The 21835-nt window shown below is 37.8% G+C and overlaps 1 protein-coding gene across 3 annotated transcripts; it reads left to right on the top strand.

The window, feature by feature from the left end:
• The first annotated feature begins 351 nt into the window (after positions 1–351).
• tesk2 (testis associated actin remodelling kinase 2) lies at positions 352–21515 on the top strand. Of its 3 annotated transcripts, XM_059501841.1 has the most exons (12): positions 567–781; positions 986–1094; positions 2864–3156; positions 6751–6872; positions 10021–10069; positions 13263–13409; positions 14302–14384; positions 15744–15828; positions 15930–16013; positions 16148–16234; positions 18285–18426; positions 20079–21515. In XM_059501841.1, exons 3-12 carry the CDS (start codon positions 2935–2937, stop codon positions 20987–20989), a joined length of 1932 nt encoding a protein of 643 aa, XP_059357824.1. In that variant the 5' UTR covers positions 567–781; positions 986–1094; positions 2864–2934; the 3' UTR covers positions 20990–21515. The 3 variants fall into 3 exon arrangements, with proteins under 3 accessions (XP_059357825.1, XP_059357824.1, XP_059357823.1); XM_059501842.1 differs by lacking the exons at positions 567–781; positions 986–1094 and adding an exon at positions 352–400; XM_059501840.1 differs by lacking the exon at positions 986–1094.
• The last annotated feature ends 320 nt before the right edge of the window (positions 21516–21835 follow it).

The raw sequence follows: 21835 nt of genomic DNA, 5'->3' as shown, positions 1-21835 counted from the left end.
GTAATCTTACGTTTTGCTTAGCCAATTTCTAACTAAATAAATTATGTAAATATTGTCAGTGCATTTTCCTCAATTGTTTACTGTTCTTACAATTGTTTTTGATCCCATAATTGCACGTAATGCATTTTAAAACATTCAGGTATGTTTAGAAGACGACCTTGTAACTATTTATTATTGGGAATCTATTTTTATGTATTCTAGTATGCCATACAAGCAAGCCTATTATTAGACAGCTACACCTTGAGAGAACATTTTGATTCGCTCAAGGACACGTCAATCAATCAAAAAACCGCCCACAATGCGTTCAGCCTCACTGGTGATTGGTTCAAAACAATACAGTTTAAGAGTTCGCTTGTATCTCTATGGCCGACGTTGACGCCCGTCTCCATCAAATAGAAACGTAAGTTCGGTCTATGGGGAGAGGCAACTCTTATGGAAGTAGTTGCCTCTTGAATTTACTTTACTGTATTTTCACTCACGCTAAATGGAATAACATCTTTGGAGATTCACGGCTTGTTAAATTAGTTAGGGATATAGAAACTGAGCGAAGAGCCTGGCTCTTAAGTTTCAACAGGTTCACATGGTGCTTGTTGTGTTGAATTCGTCTTGGAGTTCAAATATAGCCTAGCCGACGCTCGGTCAAAACAAGCAGTTATATATGCATGTAAATATATGGATTGTTGTATATGGCCCTCGTCTGCTGTTGCAAAATGCAATGGGACTAACTGAATCATTTGGACCGCCAAAATATCTTTGCTTCGCTTTCTAACCTGATGACCAGGTAAGACACTGAACTTTGTGTTGGATCAATAGGGAGTTTTCTTTTTGGTTTTAAAGTGCGTTAAACTTGATAAGCATGCGCGTGTGTGTCAGTAAACAATTTAAGTGCGCTTTGGTATCCACCTATGAGTAACAGTTTAATGACAGCATGCAGTTGCACCTGATCACTATTCTCAGCGGTATTCTGGTGCTTTTTGCTTTGCAGCAACCGAGCTCACTTTCGGTCCGCATCATTTATGCGATCTCGGATTGCAACACTTGCACTTCCGAGTTGTTCTTCGCGTCCGCTGTGAGCTGGCTTCCCTAGTAACTAAGTGTAAAAACATTAGTGCTAATGTTATTGGTTTATCTTACACTCACAATTAGTGCAAAGCAGTTTGCAAATTCACCCGGATCGCTAGGAACCTTTGCTATAGTTTCCTTAACGTGTTTGCTCTTCGTTAAAATCGTTATTGTAATTCTATATACTAAACATGTGAAGTGTATTATGTGTTTAACCTTGTAAAGTGTATTAAGTCTGGTCATTAATAGGCCTATTTGGGTCTAAGAACTTAGCAACTTCTTGAGCAGATTTTGAGGTGTTAAGCAGATTCATGAAAAAACAGCCTTACTGTACAGTATGTTAAATGCATGCATGCAAAAAAATGAAGTGTGGTATGAACTGAAAATTTGTACACGATGGACATGTCCTTCATGTCCCATTTTTTTTTCTAATCTTTGGAATGTCAGACATGCTGCTGTTCACATCATCAGCGAGCATCTAAATGGGGTTGTATTGTCTAATCACGTGATTTAAAATACCTGTAGAATGACCTGTAGAATGTGAAGGCATTACAACCTCTTTTGGAATTTGTCTTTTTGGCTGGAAGAGATCATGGGATATCAAATATTAGAGTAACTTTAGATAAAAAATAAGGACTTATTGTGTATTTTGTACAGACGGCTTACTGTTATAGCTGCCGTTTTTTTGGTGAAATCCCTTTGTTGGCACCCAGTGCATCATTTTTGGGATAAGCTTATTTCCTGGGTCAGAGTGTTATTTTGGGAAAATAGAGTTTGGTATATGGGTCAAATCATGCAGTAAGCTGAGCACTGAATGTTGGCTTGCCTTAAGGCTGTACTAACTAAAGGTCAAGTTTGAAAAGAGCTCTGTGGAATGCTGCCACTGCAATCATGCCCGAAACAGCTGTTTTAGGGCTTGTCTTTAGTAGTCCTGCCCTTCCCTGAGCGTGCAACAGTTTTGGTAGCTTTCTACTGTAAATCGCCTAATTTAGTTGTGAATATTTATGGAAACAAAAAAAGGCCACCCCACATTAATTGTTCTTGAAGGTTAGCCATATGATTGGCTCCTTCCTTACACCTTTGAAATCAGAGGGGGACTGAGTTGATTTATCACACTGTAGTGACTAGAGCCAGCTGTTGAGCAGCCTAAGGCCTGCGTGAATGTTTGGTTCTTTTAAAGTGGCTTTTACTGGGGTGTGGTACTCGAATGTAAGAGTGGGAAGGCAGTGTTTAGATCCTGGCAGAGTTTTGTGTTATTTATTTCTCTATTTTGTTCCCAAGCTTACAACTGGAATGTTGCAGGGACAGTTTATCCCATATCCGTCCTGTGTTTTTGTGACGAATGAAGGGAAATGAGTGTGAATGGCTTGATTCTGTGTTCATTTACAGAAAATGTAGTCGAGGTGATCCATTTTCAAGCCAAGTTTTATGCACATTTTTTTTTTTTTTTACCATGATCCTCCTTTTAAACATCAGACTGCAAACTCACATTAAGGTCTGTCTACATCCGATCAACAACTTACTGAATAAAACAGGTTTCCACCCTGCTTTTTTACTTTTGTACTTTTTCGTTGATCTTTTTTGATTTCAATGTACATCCCAATACAGAAGAACAAATCTGTTGCTACTTCTGTTCAGCATTTTTGGGATTAAGCTTTCCGCCACTATATATTGTTCACTCAAATAGAAGTAATACTACAAGTAGTCATATATACAGTTATTGTAAAAATGGGTATTATAATGAGACGTCTTATTATTAACAATGTATTACTTATCTATTTATCTGTTTATTCTTTTCTAGGTCTGGGAAGGACATTCAAAAATGTGAACCGGGGATTGATACTCTACCAGATTAGTTGTGCGCCTGTAGCAATGGAGCGGAGCAAACGCAACTCCATTGCTGGGTTCCCCATGCGGCCAAATCGGCTGGAGGACCCAGATTGTGGAGGAGGAGCAGAAACCAGTCCGGCACCGCTGGAAAGAGTGTGTCCCTCGTCTTACCGGGCCCTCATCAGTGCCTTTTCTTGCCTGACCCGACTTGATGACTTCATCTGCGAGCGGATTGGCTCTGGGTTTTTTTCAGAGGTCTACAAGGTAAGATTGTTGTGTGATGACAAGAAGTCATTTCAATTTCAGTTATTAGTCACATGGCCTTACCAAACCACCTGCAGAGTTGAGTTGTAAGTGAAAATGAAAACGATGATTAAATGATTCAGCGGTCTGATAACTCCTACAGTTTTTGCACACCAGGAGGTCAGAGTTGTGTAGCCTTTTTTCAAAGATAGATGGAGATTTAGGGGCCATTTTTAGCCAAATATTTTTAACTTTTTATTTTAACTTTTTGTTTTGCCCATTCATTTACATGGCAATAGCAATTTGGGGACTAAAAATGCATATTTTAGAAAATGGGCTTCAAGGTGCAAGTTTTTTAAAAACACCATAGTTTTCGTTTCTGTGTAAACACCCAGTACGGGAATCTTTGAAAACAGTGATGTCACGCACGTGCTTAGTACGTGTTAGGTATGTAGACATGCACAGTACCGTGTCAATTTTAAAGGCAAGCACGGTCAAACATACACCACAATAGGCGGAGTACATGGTACTGTTGTTGCTACTCAAGAGTTTGATAACGCTTCTTTAGCAAAGTGCGGATTTACTTCACCAATATTACAACCAACAGCAGAGATGCATCATATATAACATAATCGTCACTTCCCTACAGGTACTGTTTACTAACAAGGTGACAGCGCCAACTACTGGCCTGGCATACATAATACAAAGTTTTTGGCCATTTTCGCGGAAATGTGTAAATGCTTATCATTTTGAAAACATTGTCGTGTATACATGAAACGCAAGGGAAAAACATATCCACTTTTGATTACTTTAGTTGTAAAGTTCCTAAGGGAATCTTGTGATTCAGTTGATGAGTTGTCATCTAGGTTGAAATGTCAGATTGGTGTGCATATTTTGCCATGTAAATTAATTGCTGATGGCTTAACGGTGATGATAGATTACTTGGTATTGGACTGCAATATGAAGTTAACTTGTGCAGGTAAGAATAGAATAGGCCCTAAGTTTGCTAAAGAGAATGTATGACTTAGTATGATATGATATCAAAGTTAATGAAGATAAAACATTGTGGTTAAAGTTTAAATGCAGCAAAACTCAGTCTGTTTGGAAACTTTTGGGTATAAAGTAGTGCATAACAATGCCTGACATTGGCCGACAGTGACAGAAGTTCAAATCCTGCCTGGTTCATGTCCTGATCCCATTCCCTTCCTTCTCACCCCAATAGTTTCCTGTTTCTTTGCCCTTATCCTGTCGTATAAAGATATTAAAAGTCAGTTAAAAAGCCTGTTTAGATAGGATAGATTTAGCTAGTCCTTTAACCAGTAACATGCATGAAGTAGCTTTCAAAGTTTATGAGAGTCAGTGCTTCTTCTGTGATTTCTCTTTGTTCTTCAAGCAAAAGTAGTAGGCTGGTGTGTCAGATGTCAATTCATTGCCATTCCTTTAACATGAGGATGGTGTTTACAAAATACATCTTCCTCTGTAGTCTTAATTATAGTTTGTAATTTATAATCTTTTAGTTTTGCACATAAATCCGGATGACCTCCTGCATTAAACTGAGTACTGCCCTTGATGCTGAGCATCAGTAATACAGTAGCCTATTTTCTGTGAATAATTCAATGAAGTTTTGAGGTCAGAAAAGCCCTGAGAGAACAGTGCATGATGATGACCATTACCAAGATCAATTCCTGTCATAGCAGTGAACTCTTTTACTCATGAGCAGTATTTGTCTCTGATTAAAATAATATTTTTCTTACAATACATGTCCTTAAAATAAATAAGGTACAAAGATTTCCCTAAGGGTAGTGCCCAAGTGAAAAGTTGTACCCCTAAGTGTTTGCAGGATTTCTAAGGGTGTATTGAATTTTTCCAGTTTGGTTTTTCTTTTATGATGTTTGTTTTATAATGTAGACTCTCTCACAAGAAAGAATTAATCTCCCTTTACTTTGCATCTTGCAGGCACTTTCACTTTTAACCTTAGTTTTTATTTAATGAAGCGAGTGTCCAAGAAATGCAAATGTTTAAGCCTTTCATGAACTTTGAATTGCACATGCAAATAGTTTTTTTTTTTTTTTTGCAGTTTAAATAATAATAAAAGTAATTTGTATTGCCTTTGGTGCATGAAGCTAAAAAGATGTATAAGCAAGATTGAGAACAAGATTCCTTAAAAGGAAGATTCAGACAAAAAGGGCAAAAGTAAATTGTTTGAATATATATTATTTATTTAAAAAGTGGGGGGAAAAGTAAAGTGAATTGAAATCAAGAAGTACTTCAGCTTTTTTTCTGTGTAAATATAAAATTGTGGAGCCCTTGTTTAGCTACAGTTTAAACCCATGGACCTGCTTAAAATCGATAAGCACTACTTGTTATTGTTTTGTTATGTCTATTTAGAATATTTCCTTCTCCGCACAGGTGGCTGAGATTTAAAGCAGAGTGAATGGTTTTAGGATGGCAGGCAGGGGGTGTCTGCATATGGCGCAGGCAGGAGTAATACTGTGAGCCAAATACCAGCTGTGTTGGGGGTCTGCAAGAACCTGTCTGGAAAGCTAATGCAAGAATAACCTTTTCCAGTTTATTTGAACAAATGAGTTCCAATCTTTACCCATATGGTAAGCTCAAAAAAAAACATATAAAAATATACAGAGTCCCTAAATAATCACGTTGCTCAATGCTGTAAACCGTCTACATTTGAGGAACCAAACCTTTTTCCTAGGATGCTGGATTTGTTGCATGGGCAGAAGGCTGTGACTTGATAATAGCAGAACAGATTGAGAGTTTGGGTGCTGTAGCGGAGGCATCTGGGTCCATGTCTGACAGGCGGCTCTCACTGTAGGAGGGCACACGAAATGGGCTCTTCATAGGCTGCTGATCCCCCAGAATGAGATCGGTTGCAGTACAGTCTGCACAATGCATTTGTAGTAAAAGCAAACACTCATAAAATGTTGCTATGTGTTAGGGATACAACATTCACTGCAGTTAACCACAGATTTCAATGTTTTGGTTCCCTAGCACTGAATTTTGAGTAATCCTTGTAATCCTGTGTTGAGTCTTTCCATCACTGCATACAGTTTGAGGAAGTCAACATTTTACAAACGTATATGATGATTCTTTTTTTATTTTTTTACTCATGAGGAAATCCTGTGGTTGATTTTTCTTTTCCTAAATGTCTTTTAATTGGTCAGCAAGATGAAAGCACAAAGAGGAAACTAGAAAACAGATCTGCAGAGGCACATTTCAGAAATGTTGCAAAGTACTTGGCCAATAGTCAGTTGTGCAGTACAGTGTGCAGTATTTTTTACAAAAATAACAATTTTTAACAATGACTGTACGTTTAGACCTCATTTGCTATGTAAGGCACTTCCAGTGGTATTGTTGGTCTAATGCTTTGGGTTTCACTTTCTCCAGTGCAATTTTTGGATAGTAGCGTAGCGTGAGAGAAGCAATGGTCCGAGATGCACTGAACAAAAAGCTGCAGTACTTGTATCTCTTTTAACTTAAGATGAATGTTCGGAGCATTTAAATATTTAAATGAGTTCCTCTGACTCTTTGTTTGTATGGTTTAGTTCAAATTCAGAAGTAAGCTAAAAGATAATTTCTCATTTTCCTTGTTTGTTTTAGGTGCGCCATAGAGCTTCGGACCAGGTAATGGCTCTAAAGATGAACAAGCTGAGCAGTAATCGTGCCAACATGCTGCGAGAAGTTCAACTCATGAACAGACTCTCTCACCCCAACATACTCAGGTTTACTTTCAGTACACTATTATCACATTGGGTTAACACTTTGTTTGGATTGGATTAACATGATCATGCAGATTGCAAAATGTGCACTGCTCAAACCTAGGCCATGACAGTTTTTGCAAGTTCAGCCCAGTCTTCTTGAAAGTTCTCTGCTGCCGTGTGTCTCTGTGCGGTTACTTTATAAAGTTGGTTTTTGAAGTTTTGAAGTTGTGGTTTATGCTAATAAGAAACTAAGGAGCTGATGCCAATAAAACTAAATTTAACAAGCTTGTAACTAAATGGGGAAAATGGAAATAACATGTGTTTCAAAGAAAAACACGACTGCAGTGTTCATATAAAGCAGTGGCTGATGTAGCTTAATATTAATATTAGGTTTCCTACTCTTTGAACAAGGAGTGTGTCTCGCTTTATGCACTGCCAGTGGCTCAAAATGAATGCAATCTTTCAAATAAGTGAGACCGTGGAAGTGTTGCTTTCAATGTGAATCTTTCTGTCCTTTGTTATGGAAAAGCAGGGATGAGCTCTTCCTCCTCGTTCCACAGAAATCAGGTCAGAAATCCATTAATAATGGAGTGAAATTACATCCTAAGTTTAGATTTCATTGAAATCAAAAAGCTGTCCTCTTGGTTCTTGACATTTTCTTAGTGTAGAACTGGTGAGTTTTGTCAGCTGAGATTACCTGCATCTGGGGGTGAAATGGGGAATTGGATCTTTTTATTATTTTTAGTTGCCTATGTACAGTATTTTATTTATTAGCTTTTTTTTGTTATTTTTGGTAACACTTAGGGGTGGCACGGTTCGCTGAAAAAAAAACCTGAACTGTTCGGTTCACCACACACGGTAATATGGTTTGCTAAATAACATGTAGGCCTAAAACAAACAGGGTTCAGCCAATATGTGTTTCTGTTGATGGATGCGCATTCTGGCTTCCCAGCCATTACAACAACAGCGATGAGAGAAGAAAAAAAAACACAACCCTGGACAAATCATTCACTTGCGAGTCAATTCAATGCGAATGCTGTATTCTGGAATATGAGCAGTCATTTATTCCATCATCATCCGGGTGCTGATAGTGTGTGCTCACAGATGAGATCTGAACAGCACATGTTAATATGTGTTTAAACTAGGGCTGCACGATATTGGGAAAAATAACATTGCGATATTTAATTTTTCTGCGATACATATTGCGATATGAAATCTAATCAAATGTTTTCTTACAAACAAAAATGGGGTGAGCACACTTACATTCTCATTTTAAATGATTTAAACATCGACACCATCGTGTCAATTGATTAATATGCGCGAGGCTCTCTCTCTCTCTCTCTCTCTCTCTCTCTCGCTCTCTCTCTCTCTCTCTCTCTCTCTCTCTCTCTCTCTCTCTCTCTCTCTCTCTCTAGCAACCCCTAGTAACACTTTAAGCTGTCCTTGTTACACTTTGCATGTACTTACTATTGTAATAACAATAAATTATGCATAATTACATGCAAGTAACCCTAATCGTAACATATACAGGTGCATCTCAATAATGTCGGTCAGTAATTCAACTCAAATTGTGAAACTCATGTATTAAATAAATTCAGTGCACACAGACTGAAGTAGTTTAAGTCTTGGTTCTCTATAATTGTGATGAGTTTGGCTTACATTTAACAAAAACCCACCAATCCACTATCTCGGCAAAGAATACTTCATAAGACCAATAATGAAATGATTTTCATGCTTTTCCACGACATTCTAATTTATTGAGATGCACCTGTAGTCAGTACATGTAGGTGATTAAGATTACTCGGTTCTTAAATATATAATTAAACTGTAACAGGGACAGCTTAAAATAAAGTTTAACCTTATTATTTTTTATTTATTTATGTTTTAAATCCTGGAATCAATGTGTTTTTGTGACAAAAGGCTACCCAGAATAATAAAGCAGCTGTCTTTCAAACAATGATGCAGTACACATATGATTTACTGTTTAAATATGTCTGCTATGACTTCCATTTTTGTGATACTTGGCTTGTTTGTAGAGCAGAATGTAAGCTTGTGGGTGGATGAAAGCGTGAGAGGGAGGGTCTGTGTGTGGTTTACAATCACCCCATTGTTACGTCTTATTGAATGGGGGTGGACGGACCGTAGTGCAGACAGGAGCTTTGTTGAAGAAATCCCAACACAGACCCGCAATAAACTCCAGGCCTGGGCTTTATGTGGCCATAACTTTGAAAACACAGACACATTTTTATCCTGTCTAATGACTCTTGTGAGCTGACATTCAGAGACATTGATACATTGTGTCATTGCTGAGAACAAAGTGGTTAAAGGCTACTGCATGTGTATATCGTGTGTGCCTCACACTGTGCATACAATTCGGCTGTATTATTCAAATCTGATCTTTCTGACTGATTGCAAGTGATGACATTCTGAAAAAAGAAAAAAGATTTGTGGCACATCAGACATCAAAATTGAGACGGATATTTATGCATTCATACACTACCATTATTTATTTATTGGAAACAGATTCATTTGCCAGAATTCTTGAATAGAGAGTTTAAAAGAAGAACATTCATATAAATCGAAATCTTTTGTAACATTTTAAGTGTCTGTATCACTTTTGATTAATTTGATGAACACTTGCTGAAAAAGTATTCATTTCTTTCTTACCCCAACCTTTTAAATGATAGTGTAAGTTACAGATGTATTAAAGAATTTCTAAAAAAAAAAAAAAAAAAAAATTATTTACAGTGGAGATCTTGCCTTTATTCAGCCATTGTGCCTGTGTTTACATCAGAGCTTTACCCTCCAGTTGACTGGAGACAGTCTCACATTTTATAGCTTGTGTTGATGTACAGCACCATAAACCTGTCTGAGTTTATGGTGTCATTTGTAAAACCCATTTTTGACACAAGAAATGAATGTAGAGCATAAAATAAGCCCATTGTACAGCAGCCTCAGAGAAAGTTAGCGCTGGTATAAACAGCAGCAGCTCATTCTAGTCAGTAATCCTGAATTTGCTCTTATGCCATTGATTGCACATTGACCCTTTACTTTGTTTTTGTTTTTTTTGTTTTTTTGGCATCCTAAAAATCGGTTTAAACACAGCTGCTGCTTCAGAGCATTAAAATTATAACAACCTTTTTTTTTTTGTTTTTTTTTGGTGTTGTAGATTTATGGGGGTGTGTGTACAGGAAGGTCAACTCCATGCTCTCACAGAGGTAAGTGACATCAGACTCATATGCTTCATTCACCACACATCTCCATCACACAAAAGATAGCATTTTGTACCAGTAGTTCTGTATTAAATTTATGCTTGTATAATACTTGCACTGCTGGAAAAAGTGCTTGCAGTGTACCTTTTGATTCCTAAATCTGTGAATCAACTGTGAATTTGAACAGTTTAGTCTTTGTTCACAGTGGCCCGAGGGGAAATATTCTATTATAGAACCCACTGGCAGTCCCCTTAGGCATGTTGTGTTTTTACCATCTCAAACTGTGTGGGTGTATTATACTGCTCGAATGAATGTTACTGTGCTATATGTGACCCTGGACCACAAATCCAGTCTTAAGTCGCTGGGGTATTTGGCAATAGCCAAAAATACATTGTATGGGTCAAAATTATAGATTTTTCTTTTATGCCAAAAATCACAAGTAAAGCTCATGCTCCATGAAGATATTTTGTAAATTTCCTACTGTAAATATATCAAAACGTAATTTTTGATTCGTAATCTGCATCACTAAGACCTTCATCTGGACAACTTTTAAAGGCAATTTTCTCAGTATTTAGATTTAGTTTTATGCACCCTCAGATTCCAGATTTTCAAATAATTTTATCTCGCCCAAATATTGCCCAATCCTAACATATATCAAACATATATATATCTAACATATATCAATGGAAAGCTTATTCATTCATCTTTCAGATGATGTATAAATCTCAATTTTGACCTTTTGACCCTTTTGTGGTCCAGGGTCAAGATGAATTCTGATTTCACAGGAAAGAGAGGTTTACTTATTAAGCAGGAAATGAGTCCGTTTAAAAATCCAGTTAAAACTTAAAGTAGTTTATATATAGATAAAATGCTTAGTTATTTAAATAAATTTAGGTATAATGTGCATAGATCACAATGAATGTAAGTTCATTGAGTGGGTAAGTGAGTGGGTATTCAGCAAAACAATGTTCTGTTTTGTCTTTCTAATCATTTTTAAGTCATCTTCAGGCCTTCTTGGATTGGACTGCATTGGAGGAAACTTAGATTATAAAGTAGTTTACTACACTATGCCTCTGGTGTGACTTTGATACCTGTTCTATATATGTGACATTAGTTTTTTTTTTTCCCCGTAGAAAGTACAAAGCCTCAGTTAGTATTTCCATTGTAGTTTAAATCATTGAAGGTCACTTGTTCATACTGTGCCCTGTGACCTTTGCTCTTGATGCGTGTTGACAGAAAGAAGTATTAGTGCAGTGGTAATCACTGGCCTGCTGAGGGATTATACTATTTTTTCAAAGCCACTGAGGCCATATGTTGCTCATGCTGTTAGGAATTCCCATTCATTTTTTTTTCTCATACAGACACTTCATTTAAGAGCCGCTGAGTGAGTTGACCGTGTATTAAATGAGCTCTCTCATCACTCAACAGTTATGAAATCAGCCCCGCAGGAAGGTTTCCATCCTTTGTTCTAACCTGCATCAGCACCCAACACACTCAAAGTTACGGTTTCACCAAGAGGATTAGCTCTATATAGGCATACACATCAGTCACCTAATCACCTGAAGTAGCACAGCTTTAGACCTAACCTGGGCTACTCCTTTTTGTTCCATTAAATCAGTCTGGCAGTACATCAGATAGTCAACGCTGACCAAATGGTGTGATGTACAGTAGGATTAGCTTTAACCCACTGAAAGATGAAGCCAACGGAGCACTTCCAAATGAAAGATTTCCTGACCTGCATTCACGATTGATGTTGTGCATGAGATCAGATCTGTAAGAAGAGGGGGAAATGGGATTAGATGGAACTACCAGCCAGATTTGGCTTAGCTGACCGTATACCATGTACAAATGTCCCGGTCTTCATACTTGCCACGTGTAGCTTTTCCTAAGCTCCCCTTCACCCACTTTTGCTTACAAAATTAATTACAGCTGCTTGCAAATGGTTTGTTTCTAAAAACAAGATTGATAACTGAAAATTAGATTATGCTTATGCATCCTTGACATTTTTGTTGAGCTTTACAGTGTATTATTAGCCAATAAAATCCCATGCAGGAAAGTGTTGACTCATTGGAGGACCGAGATGGCTGAGTGTGCCAGTTGGGACAGGGCTAAGTGTTCATTTTGTGGGGAATTCAGATAATTCAGATAATTAGATGTTTGCTGGTGTTTTTTGTAAATGTTGATCTCAAGGTATTGCTGTGGACAGCAGATTTTGAGAGAATAACTAGAGTGAGTTGAACATCAAGATTCTACCTTTGCCTGCAAATGTGAGTCCTTAGACTACAAAGGCTCTAACCCTGTTTGGTTATTTTACTCACTCATATGGTAGCAGCCATTAAAATGGATGAAGGGCCAAGGAGTAGGTCTGTTGACAGCTTGAGTCGGGACACGGCACCAAAGCTTTATGGGAAACTGGAAGGTGCTGTCATTTCTACGCAGCCTTTTTGTCTGCCTCTTGATACCTCACCATGCTGACCCCGTGCCAAGGTCTTCTCTGTTTAGTCAGCTGTGGCTAATTTTGTTAGCTAAATGTGGAGCCCTTTATCTGTCAGGACAGATCATTTCAGGCAACCCAAAATTAGGATGCTGTTGAGACCAGTGCCCCTTGGTGAATGCATCCGGCTCCTAGTTAGTAGCATGTGTGCCACATACGCTAATCTCTCAAAGACTTGTTTTAAAGTTAATCAGACATAAACCATTCACTGCTGCAAAAGAATAGTTAATGTCTCTTGCAGAATAATTGCCTAATTATCAGATGGTACTGTCATGCAAATTCACTACGTGAAACAGAAGCACTTAAAGGGCTCCTGCTGGGCTCTGCTAATTTGCACGCTTTTGTGCCTCGAAAACCAATCCACTTGAGAGTTGGCATGGAATACTTTTACCCACAGGAAACTGATTGGATTCACTTCGGTATTGTAAACACAAAGTACTGTGACCATCAATATAAATATGATCCCCATGATGCAAAGATTAAAGTTGCTTCAGATTTCATTATTGCACATTATTGTTGTACATATCAGTTAATTGTTTAATCAGATTCAGAGTTTTGTGCATTACTTGTTTTTGATTACCCAGTCAAATTTAACCCATCATCGTATCTATTGTACCCTCTTGAATACAATATGGAGCATTTTAGGGCTACAAATAGATGTAGACAATGATATTTGTCACATGATATGTCTTCTCTTTTTTTCAGTATATTAATGGTGGCAACTTGGAGCAGCTGCTGGACAGCAATAAGTACCTGAGCTGGGCCACACGGGTCAAACTGGCCTTAGAAATCGCCATGGGCCTCAGTTACCTACACTCCAGGGGCATTTTTCACAGAGATCTCACTTCCAAGGTACAGGACTTTTTTGCCTGTAATCATGACATTTTCTATTTCAGTATATTTTAAAGTATAATTTATTCCTGTGAAGAGACAGCTGAATTTTCAGCGATTACTCCAGTCTTGAGTGTCATATGATCCTTTTGAGATCATTCTAGTATGGATTTCGTGCTCAAGAATTATTATTGTTATTATCAATGTTGAAAACATTGAACGTCAAAGTTGGAAAGCTACCTTTTTTCATGAGTTTTTCATGAATAGATGGTTCAAAAGTTATCAAATAATTATTTATTTGAGAGGGAAGTCTTTGTAACATTATAAATGCCTTTACTGTTAACAAATATAATGCTTCATTGCTGAATAAAGGGGTGTATGTGTGTGTGTGTGTGTGTGTGTGTGTGTGTGTGTGTGTGTGTGTGTGTGTGTGTGTGTGTATATGTATGTATGTATTATTATTATTTTTTTACTGGAACCACAATTTTAAACAGTTGTGTTAGTGTATGTAATATCATAAATAGTCATTACATTGCATGATTTTATTAGCTTTATGAAGATGGCAATTACAGAATGAACTGGAGGTACACTTGTCCTGTGGGTTTAATGATGCAACTTTATCAACAAGAAGACTGTTATTGAAACCGGTGCTTTGATTTAGTTTTCACAGTGCTCTTGATGGTGGCATGTGCTGACATGCTGTCTCTACCTCCAGCTGTTGCGTTCTCTCCTAAGCACTTGTGGGACTTCCCATAATTATACCCTGTGGGAATCACCCCCATGGCTTTCCTCACTACATCATTACTTTCTGTTTAAGGGATTCTAATTGACTGAATCTCGAGTGTAAGGTATCCTGTGGGAGGAGCAATATGTTCTTCTAGTTACTGATTCTTTCCTTTTGATGTTCTCTCAGAACTGCCTGATCAAGTCTGATGAGAATGGCTTCACCGCGATCGTCGGAGACTTTGGCCTTGCTGAGAAAATCCCCAGTCATGAGTGAGTAAAAGGCAACGTAGAGACTTACAAAATAAGTAAGTCATGCACTAATTTCACTCTGTTGCCTATGATTATTATAGCAAGAGAATGGGCATCCTTCTGTTTTGTTTATGGCAGTCTGAAAGGAAGCAATGGTGAGATGCAAGCAGTACTGACAGGGGGTGGTGCTATTTGATTTGGATGGGAACATACCATCCAAAGTCAACTTTAAAGAGGGCTAATAATACCAGAGCAGCTCAAGACCCTTCCTCTCCCATGACCTCCTCACTACAAGTGTGATATTTTCAATAAAAACGATTAGTTGATTTAGTAACCTGAACAACTAGTCAATTAATCTCTATAAACTGGAATCTCTGTGTAATTAGATGGATTTCAGGTTCACTGGACCACAGAGGACTCATTTTTCTCGTTAATGCTTACATAACATGTGCTTTAAAAAGCAGCTGGACTGAGCTTGACAGGATAAAGCCGATTGCAGGGGTCTCAAGCAACTTGTTAAATTTGCTTCTTTTTTAAACCTACACACAATTTTAAAGGGTTGGTTCAACCAGAGATAAAAAATTGAACTAAACCATCCACTGAAATTTTTTTTTGTAACGTTCCTGTCCATCCATTTAATATCCACTCAACCAAAACTTTGACCCTTCAAAAATAAAGACATTGTTAAAGTAACCCACATGAATTTGTTTAATCAAAATATTATGAATGGATTTAATGTAGACTTTTATACACATATGAAAATAGCGAACACGCATACAATAGAGCACATCAAAAAATATGTAAACGTGTAAGGTCAAACATGCTTGCTCGATGTGCGAAAGCAAGGTTTGTTTTTTGTATGTCATGCAATAAGTTTGAGCTTTGGCAAAAACCAATGAGGTTTGTTCTCACATGTCAAGCCTAAATTGTCTTATCAAATAACATCTGTTCATGTCTGTTAAGACCGGTTTTATTAAAAATATTTTCATTTGTGTTTTAAAACTGAACGAAGATATCTATAATTGATTACAGAATTTAAATTTCTGGTTGAACTTTCCCTTTGAATGTGCTGTAAATGCTGCATTCGTGCTCATGCAAACGTGCAAGACAATGTTGTGTAAAACGGTCTGACAAAAGTTCTATTTAAAGCACTGGTGCTAAAAACATTGAAACTAAAAAAGGGGAAAATTTGACAAAGATAATGGAGTAGTCCTGTTGTTGATCAACTGGTCACCCCTTCCCTATTCAGCACACATTCTTCAAACACTTCCCTTTTCAAAGTACTGCTGCCTCAGCTGAACTTCCGGGTGCATTTAGTCTTTGTAAGTTCTTAAGTGCCTGTATTTATACAGTGTGTTTTGACCATTATTCTGTGTTCAGATATGAGGGGGAGAAGCTGTCTGTGGTGGGATCCCCATTCTGGATGGCTCCAGAAGTGTTGAGAGATGAGCCGTATAACGAGAAGGTTAGATCCTCAGTTGCAGTTGACACTCAGCACTATCACAAGACTAGTTTCTTGCCAGAAGCTTTCAGAACACGTTATCATTTCTCTGTATTCATTTCTAGGCTGATGTCTTTTCGTATGGCATTATTTTGTGTGAGATAATTGCAAGGATACAGGCTGACCCTGACTACCTACCACGCACTGAAGTGAGCAGTAATTCACTGTTTTAAACCTCTCCAATAAATGTTTTGAAACTTTGAAACTACATCACTTGTTATGGTAGGCGTTAAAAACCATTTGCCCTGAGTGTGACATTTACCTCCACTTTTGCTCCTTGCAGAACTTTGGCTTAGATTATCACGCCTTCCAGCACATGGTTGGAGATTGTCCTTCAGACTTCATACAGCTTGCCTTCAACTGTTGCAATGTGAGTTTCTATGTATCAGTCCATTAGTGAATCTTGTAGTACTTTTGAGAAGGCGCCAAATACAGTAGTCAACATTTGAAGTGGATCAAAAAAGTTAATCAAAGTTATCCTAAGTCAAGAACGCATTTTGGTTTTAGGTTATAGAACAACTTGATTAAAGGTTTTGATCCACTTCAGTGTTTCATTTTTCCCATACATTTATTTGTGGCGGCCCACCACAATATCAGAAATGACTGCCACAAATTGATTTTCAAAAGGCTTTGATTTCGTTGAATAAACATAAACACTGCACCTATCAAAATCAAAACTCGGCGCAAAATTTTTTATATCACTGTATCTCTGAAGGAAACTTTTCGATGTCAATTTCATTTTATCTCGCATATTATGCCTAATAAAGCAGCATTTGTGAGTGAATCGTTGCTTTGTGTACAGCCATTATAGTGGAAACCTCTGCCGCTCTAAAAGCACCTCCTGCTGGCAGAGAATGGCAGAGATTTTTGAAAAGGTCCTGTTCACAGATGATCTCTTAATTGTAACTTACCGGTAATTTACCAGTAAAGTCTGTGTGTGTGAAAGGGGTTAAACTCTACCTCTGTATATGGTGTGAATTTTAATTGCATAACGTTCATCTGGGAAAACAGTGTGCATTCTCACTAAATTTGCCATGTAAATAATTTTATATGAGTTTGCATGTGACAAAATATTAAAACGTAATGGATTTAAATGTTGTTTAATCACACTGTAAAGTGAAACGTCACCAGGCCGTTGGCGCCCTCTGCATGTATTTGTTATAATACATAATGTACTTAAAGGCGGGGTACGCTGTAGAAAACTGATTCGGGTTGTCTGGGCCGCAACAGCTAAATTCTGTCTAGTACACTGAACGCGACAAAGCAACTGTTGAAAATAATTTGAAATCTATGTCCATACATTATAAATAGAACGCAGCAGTAGTTTTCGTTCTGGGATTTGTTGTGTAGTGCTGTGCTGCATCCAGTGTAGACCATAGATATGTGTATATATATATATCTATTTTGTCACGCCGTGCCACTCCCGTCCAGTGGACAAACGCTTTAACATTGGTTTTGCTTCATTTCACAGAACTAATCGTTGCCTGGTTTGCGTACGTATGTGTGGGGTGTAGATATAACAATAGGGGCGAGACCCTTTTGGAGTAAAGGCATGTTTGTTTTAGTGATTTCAAATGTCAGCATTGGCTACCAGAAATCACTTACCCCACCTTTAAGTTGGTTATGTTCATATTATGTATAGGCATATTACATAGTAATTTATCCGTTCAATAAAACCATGTATATTATGATACCCCCCGCCCCCCCCCATTTAAAATTCTTATTATCCAATGAAAGGATACATTTTTTTTTTTTTTTTTTTTTTTTAATAAAAGATCAAAATGATTAACAATTTAGATAAATGTTCATTTTAGAATACTGAATGAAAAATGGATTGTGGCTTAAAAATATTTAAGCAGACAATATTTATTATTGTTTATTTTTATTATTTTCAACTGATAATAATAAGAAATGTGTCTTGAGCACTAACTGTCGCTGTTTTCACTGTATTTTATGTCAAATTAATGCAGCCTTTTATCACCCCCAAACTGTTTAGATTTTATGTTATTACAGTTTTCAAAACCCAGAGGCTAAAATAAATCTCCACAAACAAGGAACAGCATCGCTTATAAATATCCCAAGTATCCATGACATAATACCATATGGAAACTAAAACCCTAAAATGCTTTACATAGGTCTTATTGACCCCATGGTTTTGAATTGTTGTGCAACCATTTTGCTTAATATAATACAATATAATATAATAATTATATAAAAATAATTTTACTGATTTCATTTGAGTTTATCAACAGATGAGCAACTACAACACTGTTAGGTGTTTTCACCATGAAAATGAAACTGTCCCACTTTAATATATGTGCAGTGTAGCATTCTTAGAACAGAAGTGAGAACATGGTGCTTCCCCCAGATTTAGATGCTGATGTGTTTTTATGTTCTTGTTGCCTCCACTTATATCCCAGATGGATCCAAAGCTCAGGCCCTCGTTCCCAGATATAGTAAAGAGGCTGGAAGAAATCCAGAGAAAGCTGAAAGCCGACGAATCCGAGAGGGAGAGAATGCTACTAACCGCTGGAGAGGTGGAGAAAAAACCCTTGCCTAAAGGTGTGTTTATTCACACACTTGCACAAACATGTTTATTTCACTCCCAGTATTGATTTGTCTAACCTGCAAACTGTCAATATGATGATGAAAATTACAGGTGTCCGTGGCATAGTATTTCGTTCACTATTTCTGACACTAAACCAAAAGCTTTGATGTGCTTTGAACACATCTTTGATGTGAGTTGCTTTGACAGAGAGCTAGTACATCCTGTCGCCCCCTGGGGCTTTGCTCATACCATCCAGCACTCACTTTCCATGTAATAGCGCAGGGCCAATGAGTTCCAAGAACAAGGAGACTGGAAAACTAACAGGATTGGAAACCGTAACGCTATCTTGTCTATGAGCTTTATGGATTGGATGTTCTTTCCTTGTGAGAATTACTTCTAATGCACAGCTTTTACTTTCTTCTTCTCTTCTTTGCAATCTCAAAGCCCAGTTTCCGTTTAGTGCTATTTCATATCCTGAACAAACAAGAAATAAGTCACAAAACAATGTGTGGCTTGAAAAGATTAGAGCCTCACTGAGCCTCATGCTTCAGATACACTACAATACAAAAGTCTGGTGTCGTGTCAGAGAAAGATATTAAAACTTTTATTCAGCCAACAAGCATTGAATTGACCCTAAACTACAAAATATTTTATAAAACTTGTAAACTGCCAACCTTGTAATGCTCAGTTTCTGAAGTGTTTAAATGCTGAAATCTTTAAATGAAGCAGTGCTGCTGTATGCTTTTGAGTTTGGAGATGTTAAACATGGTTAAGCGCTTTGTCTTCCACATATTCAATTGAATATTACAGATTTTGTCACCCCCTAGTGTTCAAGATTATTCTTTCAGGCTTAAAAGTGTCAATACTATTTGGTGACTAGCAAAAATCTTGTTTTTAAACAGGTTTTCGGGACATTTCTTGCATCTGCCATTGGTCAACGCTCCAAACTCAATCTATTGGTTGAGCCAGTGGGCTCAGACTAACACAGCAATGTTTTGATAGTGCTACAGTGTTTACACTTGTCAAATAAATGAATAAATATCAGTATATTAGGTACTGTATTTGGTATAATCATAAACTAAGGGCAAATATCTGTTCTTACAGTATTTATTAATATGCAGTACCATTCCAAAGGTTTGGGGTCGATACGATTTTTTTCCATGTATTTGAAAAGTCTCTTATGCTCACCAAGCTTTATTTATTTGATCAAAAATACAGCAAAAACAGTAATATCGTCAAATGTGCTTGCGATTTTAAAATAACTCTCTATTCTAATATATTTTAGAATATAATTTTTTCTTATATGCTGATTGGCTGCTTAAGAAACATTACTTATTATCAATATTTGAAACCGTTGTCTTTTTTATAATTTTGTGGAAATGGTTTTTACTATTTTCAGGTAAGCACAAAGAACGGTGTTTATTTGCACTAAAATCTTTTGTATCATTTGAAATGTCACTGTTGATCAGTTTAATGCATCTCTGCTGAATAAAATAAAATAAAATAAAATGAACTTTGGAATGGTAGTGGATGTTAATTTATATTGAGCTACAATGTTAAAATGTTTTAGTACAGAAATGACTATTAATAATGAACAATACTTGTAAAGCATTTATTCATCTCATGTTACCCAATGTGCCTCATGCCTCTATTATTGTTGTTCTAGGTCCAGGTGAAAAGGGTATAAAGAGGTTAAATCCTCTTGTTTTTCAGGATGACAAGATTCCACCCAAGTCCCCCCGTCCACGTCGAAACATCTGGCTTTCCCGTAGCCAGTCTGACATTTTCTCTCGTAAGCCTAATCGCAAAGTGAACGTCCAGGACCCGTACTACAACCCAGGACCCATGGGCTTCATCCACGGCCATCCCAAAGTCAACCCTTTCAGTGCCAGAGAGGACTTAAAAGGCGGCAAGATCAAGTTTTACGACATGCCCAGCAAGTCGGTCTTCTCGCTCATGTTTGATTTGCACTCACCTCACGCCAGTCAAAGCTCATACCAGCCTCACCCCAACATCAGCACGGGAGCCTCCGGAAACAACTGCTTCCCATCCTGGCCGGAGACCTGGCAGCTGCCCGGTCGTCAGTGCTACTCGCTCCCCGTCTCTCCCCTGCTGCCCCACTCGGATGTCTTCTTCTCATCTCACCCCACGTCCAAAAGCGAGGCTGGACAGCCCAGCGGTGAAACCAAGCAGAAAGCATTGAGCAGCTGGGCTAAGAAGTACGCTGTTACTGAGATCCCTCCGTACAAACCACAAGCTGCAAGACAGGAGGAAGAGGGAGCGTTAGAGGACTGCTCGTCTCTGGTCCCATCTGAAGGAGGAGAAGCGGAGGCCATGGACTGCTCCAGCAGCAGAGGAAGCCCTGCAGACGATAAGGACACAATCCTGATACAGAACCAAAACCTCAGCGGCTTATGTGAGGACATGGAGGCTGAAGACCAGGATGGCTTGATGATCTCCAACAAGAACTCGCTCACGCTGAGCATGTCTGTAGAGCCACAGGAACTCTGTCCGATAGTCCTCACCGCCTGCAAAGCCACATCTACAGGAGAACGCATCTCCAGATGTGACATCTAGATGGTTGAAGGGCACACGCCAGCCTGGTTGAGGACGCTTCCTCAAGTTTAAACTGATCAGATGCCACGCGAACAGAGATTATGTTCTTCTTTAGATATTTAATATGATTATAAGTTGTATATATTTTTGTAACTTAAGCTAAAAGGGTGGCTTGGATTGATGGAAAGAGCAGGAAACAGAGGTGTGAAACACTGATCCGGTCCATGCTGTAGTAGTTACCCATCACACTATGAAGAACAACAGTGGGGAGATACATTGGACATCACCTTACACAGGGCTAATGATGCGACACATTCTGTGATATGTATATATATTTTTTCTTTGTAATACATGCTAATGGTTGCACATACCACATATGCTGTTTTTTTGTTTCGTTTTGTTTTGTCCACAAACTGTGTCCAGTCGCATGTTTAATTATAGATATGATAGAAGAACAAACGTCTTTTTTGCACTGCATGGGCTTAGAAAATATGCAGCAAACATTCCATGTCGTCTGGCATCTTAAAAAGCTCCTGTTTTGATCCTACGATAACGGTGTGTGTGCCATAGTCATTTCAAAACGAGGATCATTTTCACTCTTTGACCTCTCAGGTCTTCAAAAAGACGAGTCCATGTCTGTATCTACTTAAAATCGTTATTGTACTTGAAATAAGTTAAATGGTTTGAACTTTTTTTAATTATTATTTGTCACTACATTTCTATGCAATCAATTTAACCAAGGCATGATAGTTTTATAGAATAAGAGGATTTATTTTGATATTTTTGAAGAGAAAAAAGTAATTTTACTATGTCTGTGAACTGTTTAAACTGTGTTGTCGTTTATATGAACTGATGAATAGAGGTTTC

The sequence above is a fragment of the Carassius carassius genome, chromosome 20 (assembly GCF_963082965.1).
Source record: "Carassius carassius chromosome 20, fCarCar2.1, whole genome shotgun sequence".
Lineage (NCBI taxonomy): Eukaryota > Metazoa > Chordata > Actinopteri > Cypriniformes > Cyprinidae > Carassius > Carassius carassius.
This window is presented reverse-complemented; position numbering and strand designations above follow the sequence as displayed.

Bases quoted from the DNA above. Each gene is read 5' to 3' on its own strand.
- tesk2 (XM_059501842.1), top strand. From the start codon at position 2,935: ATGGAGCGGAGCAAACGCAACTCCATTGCTGGGTTCCCCATGCGGCCA. The intron at 14,385-15,743 runs GTGAGTAAAAGG...TTCTGTGTTCAG, and splicing joins GAGAAAATCCCCAGTCATGA to ATATGAGGGGGAGAAGCTGT. The intron at 15,829-15,929 runs GTTAGATCCTCA...ATTCATTTCTAG, and splicing joins ATGAGCCGTATAACGAGAAG to GCTGATGTCTTTTCGTATGG.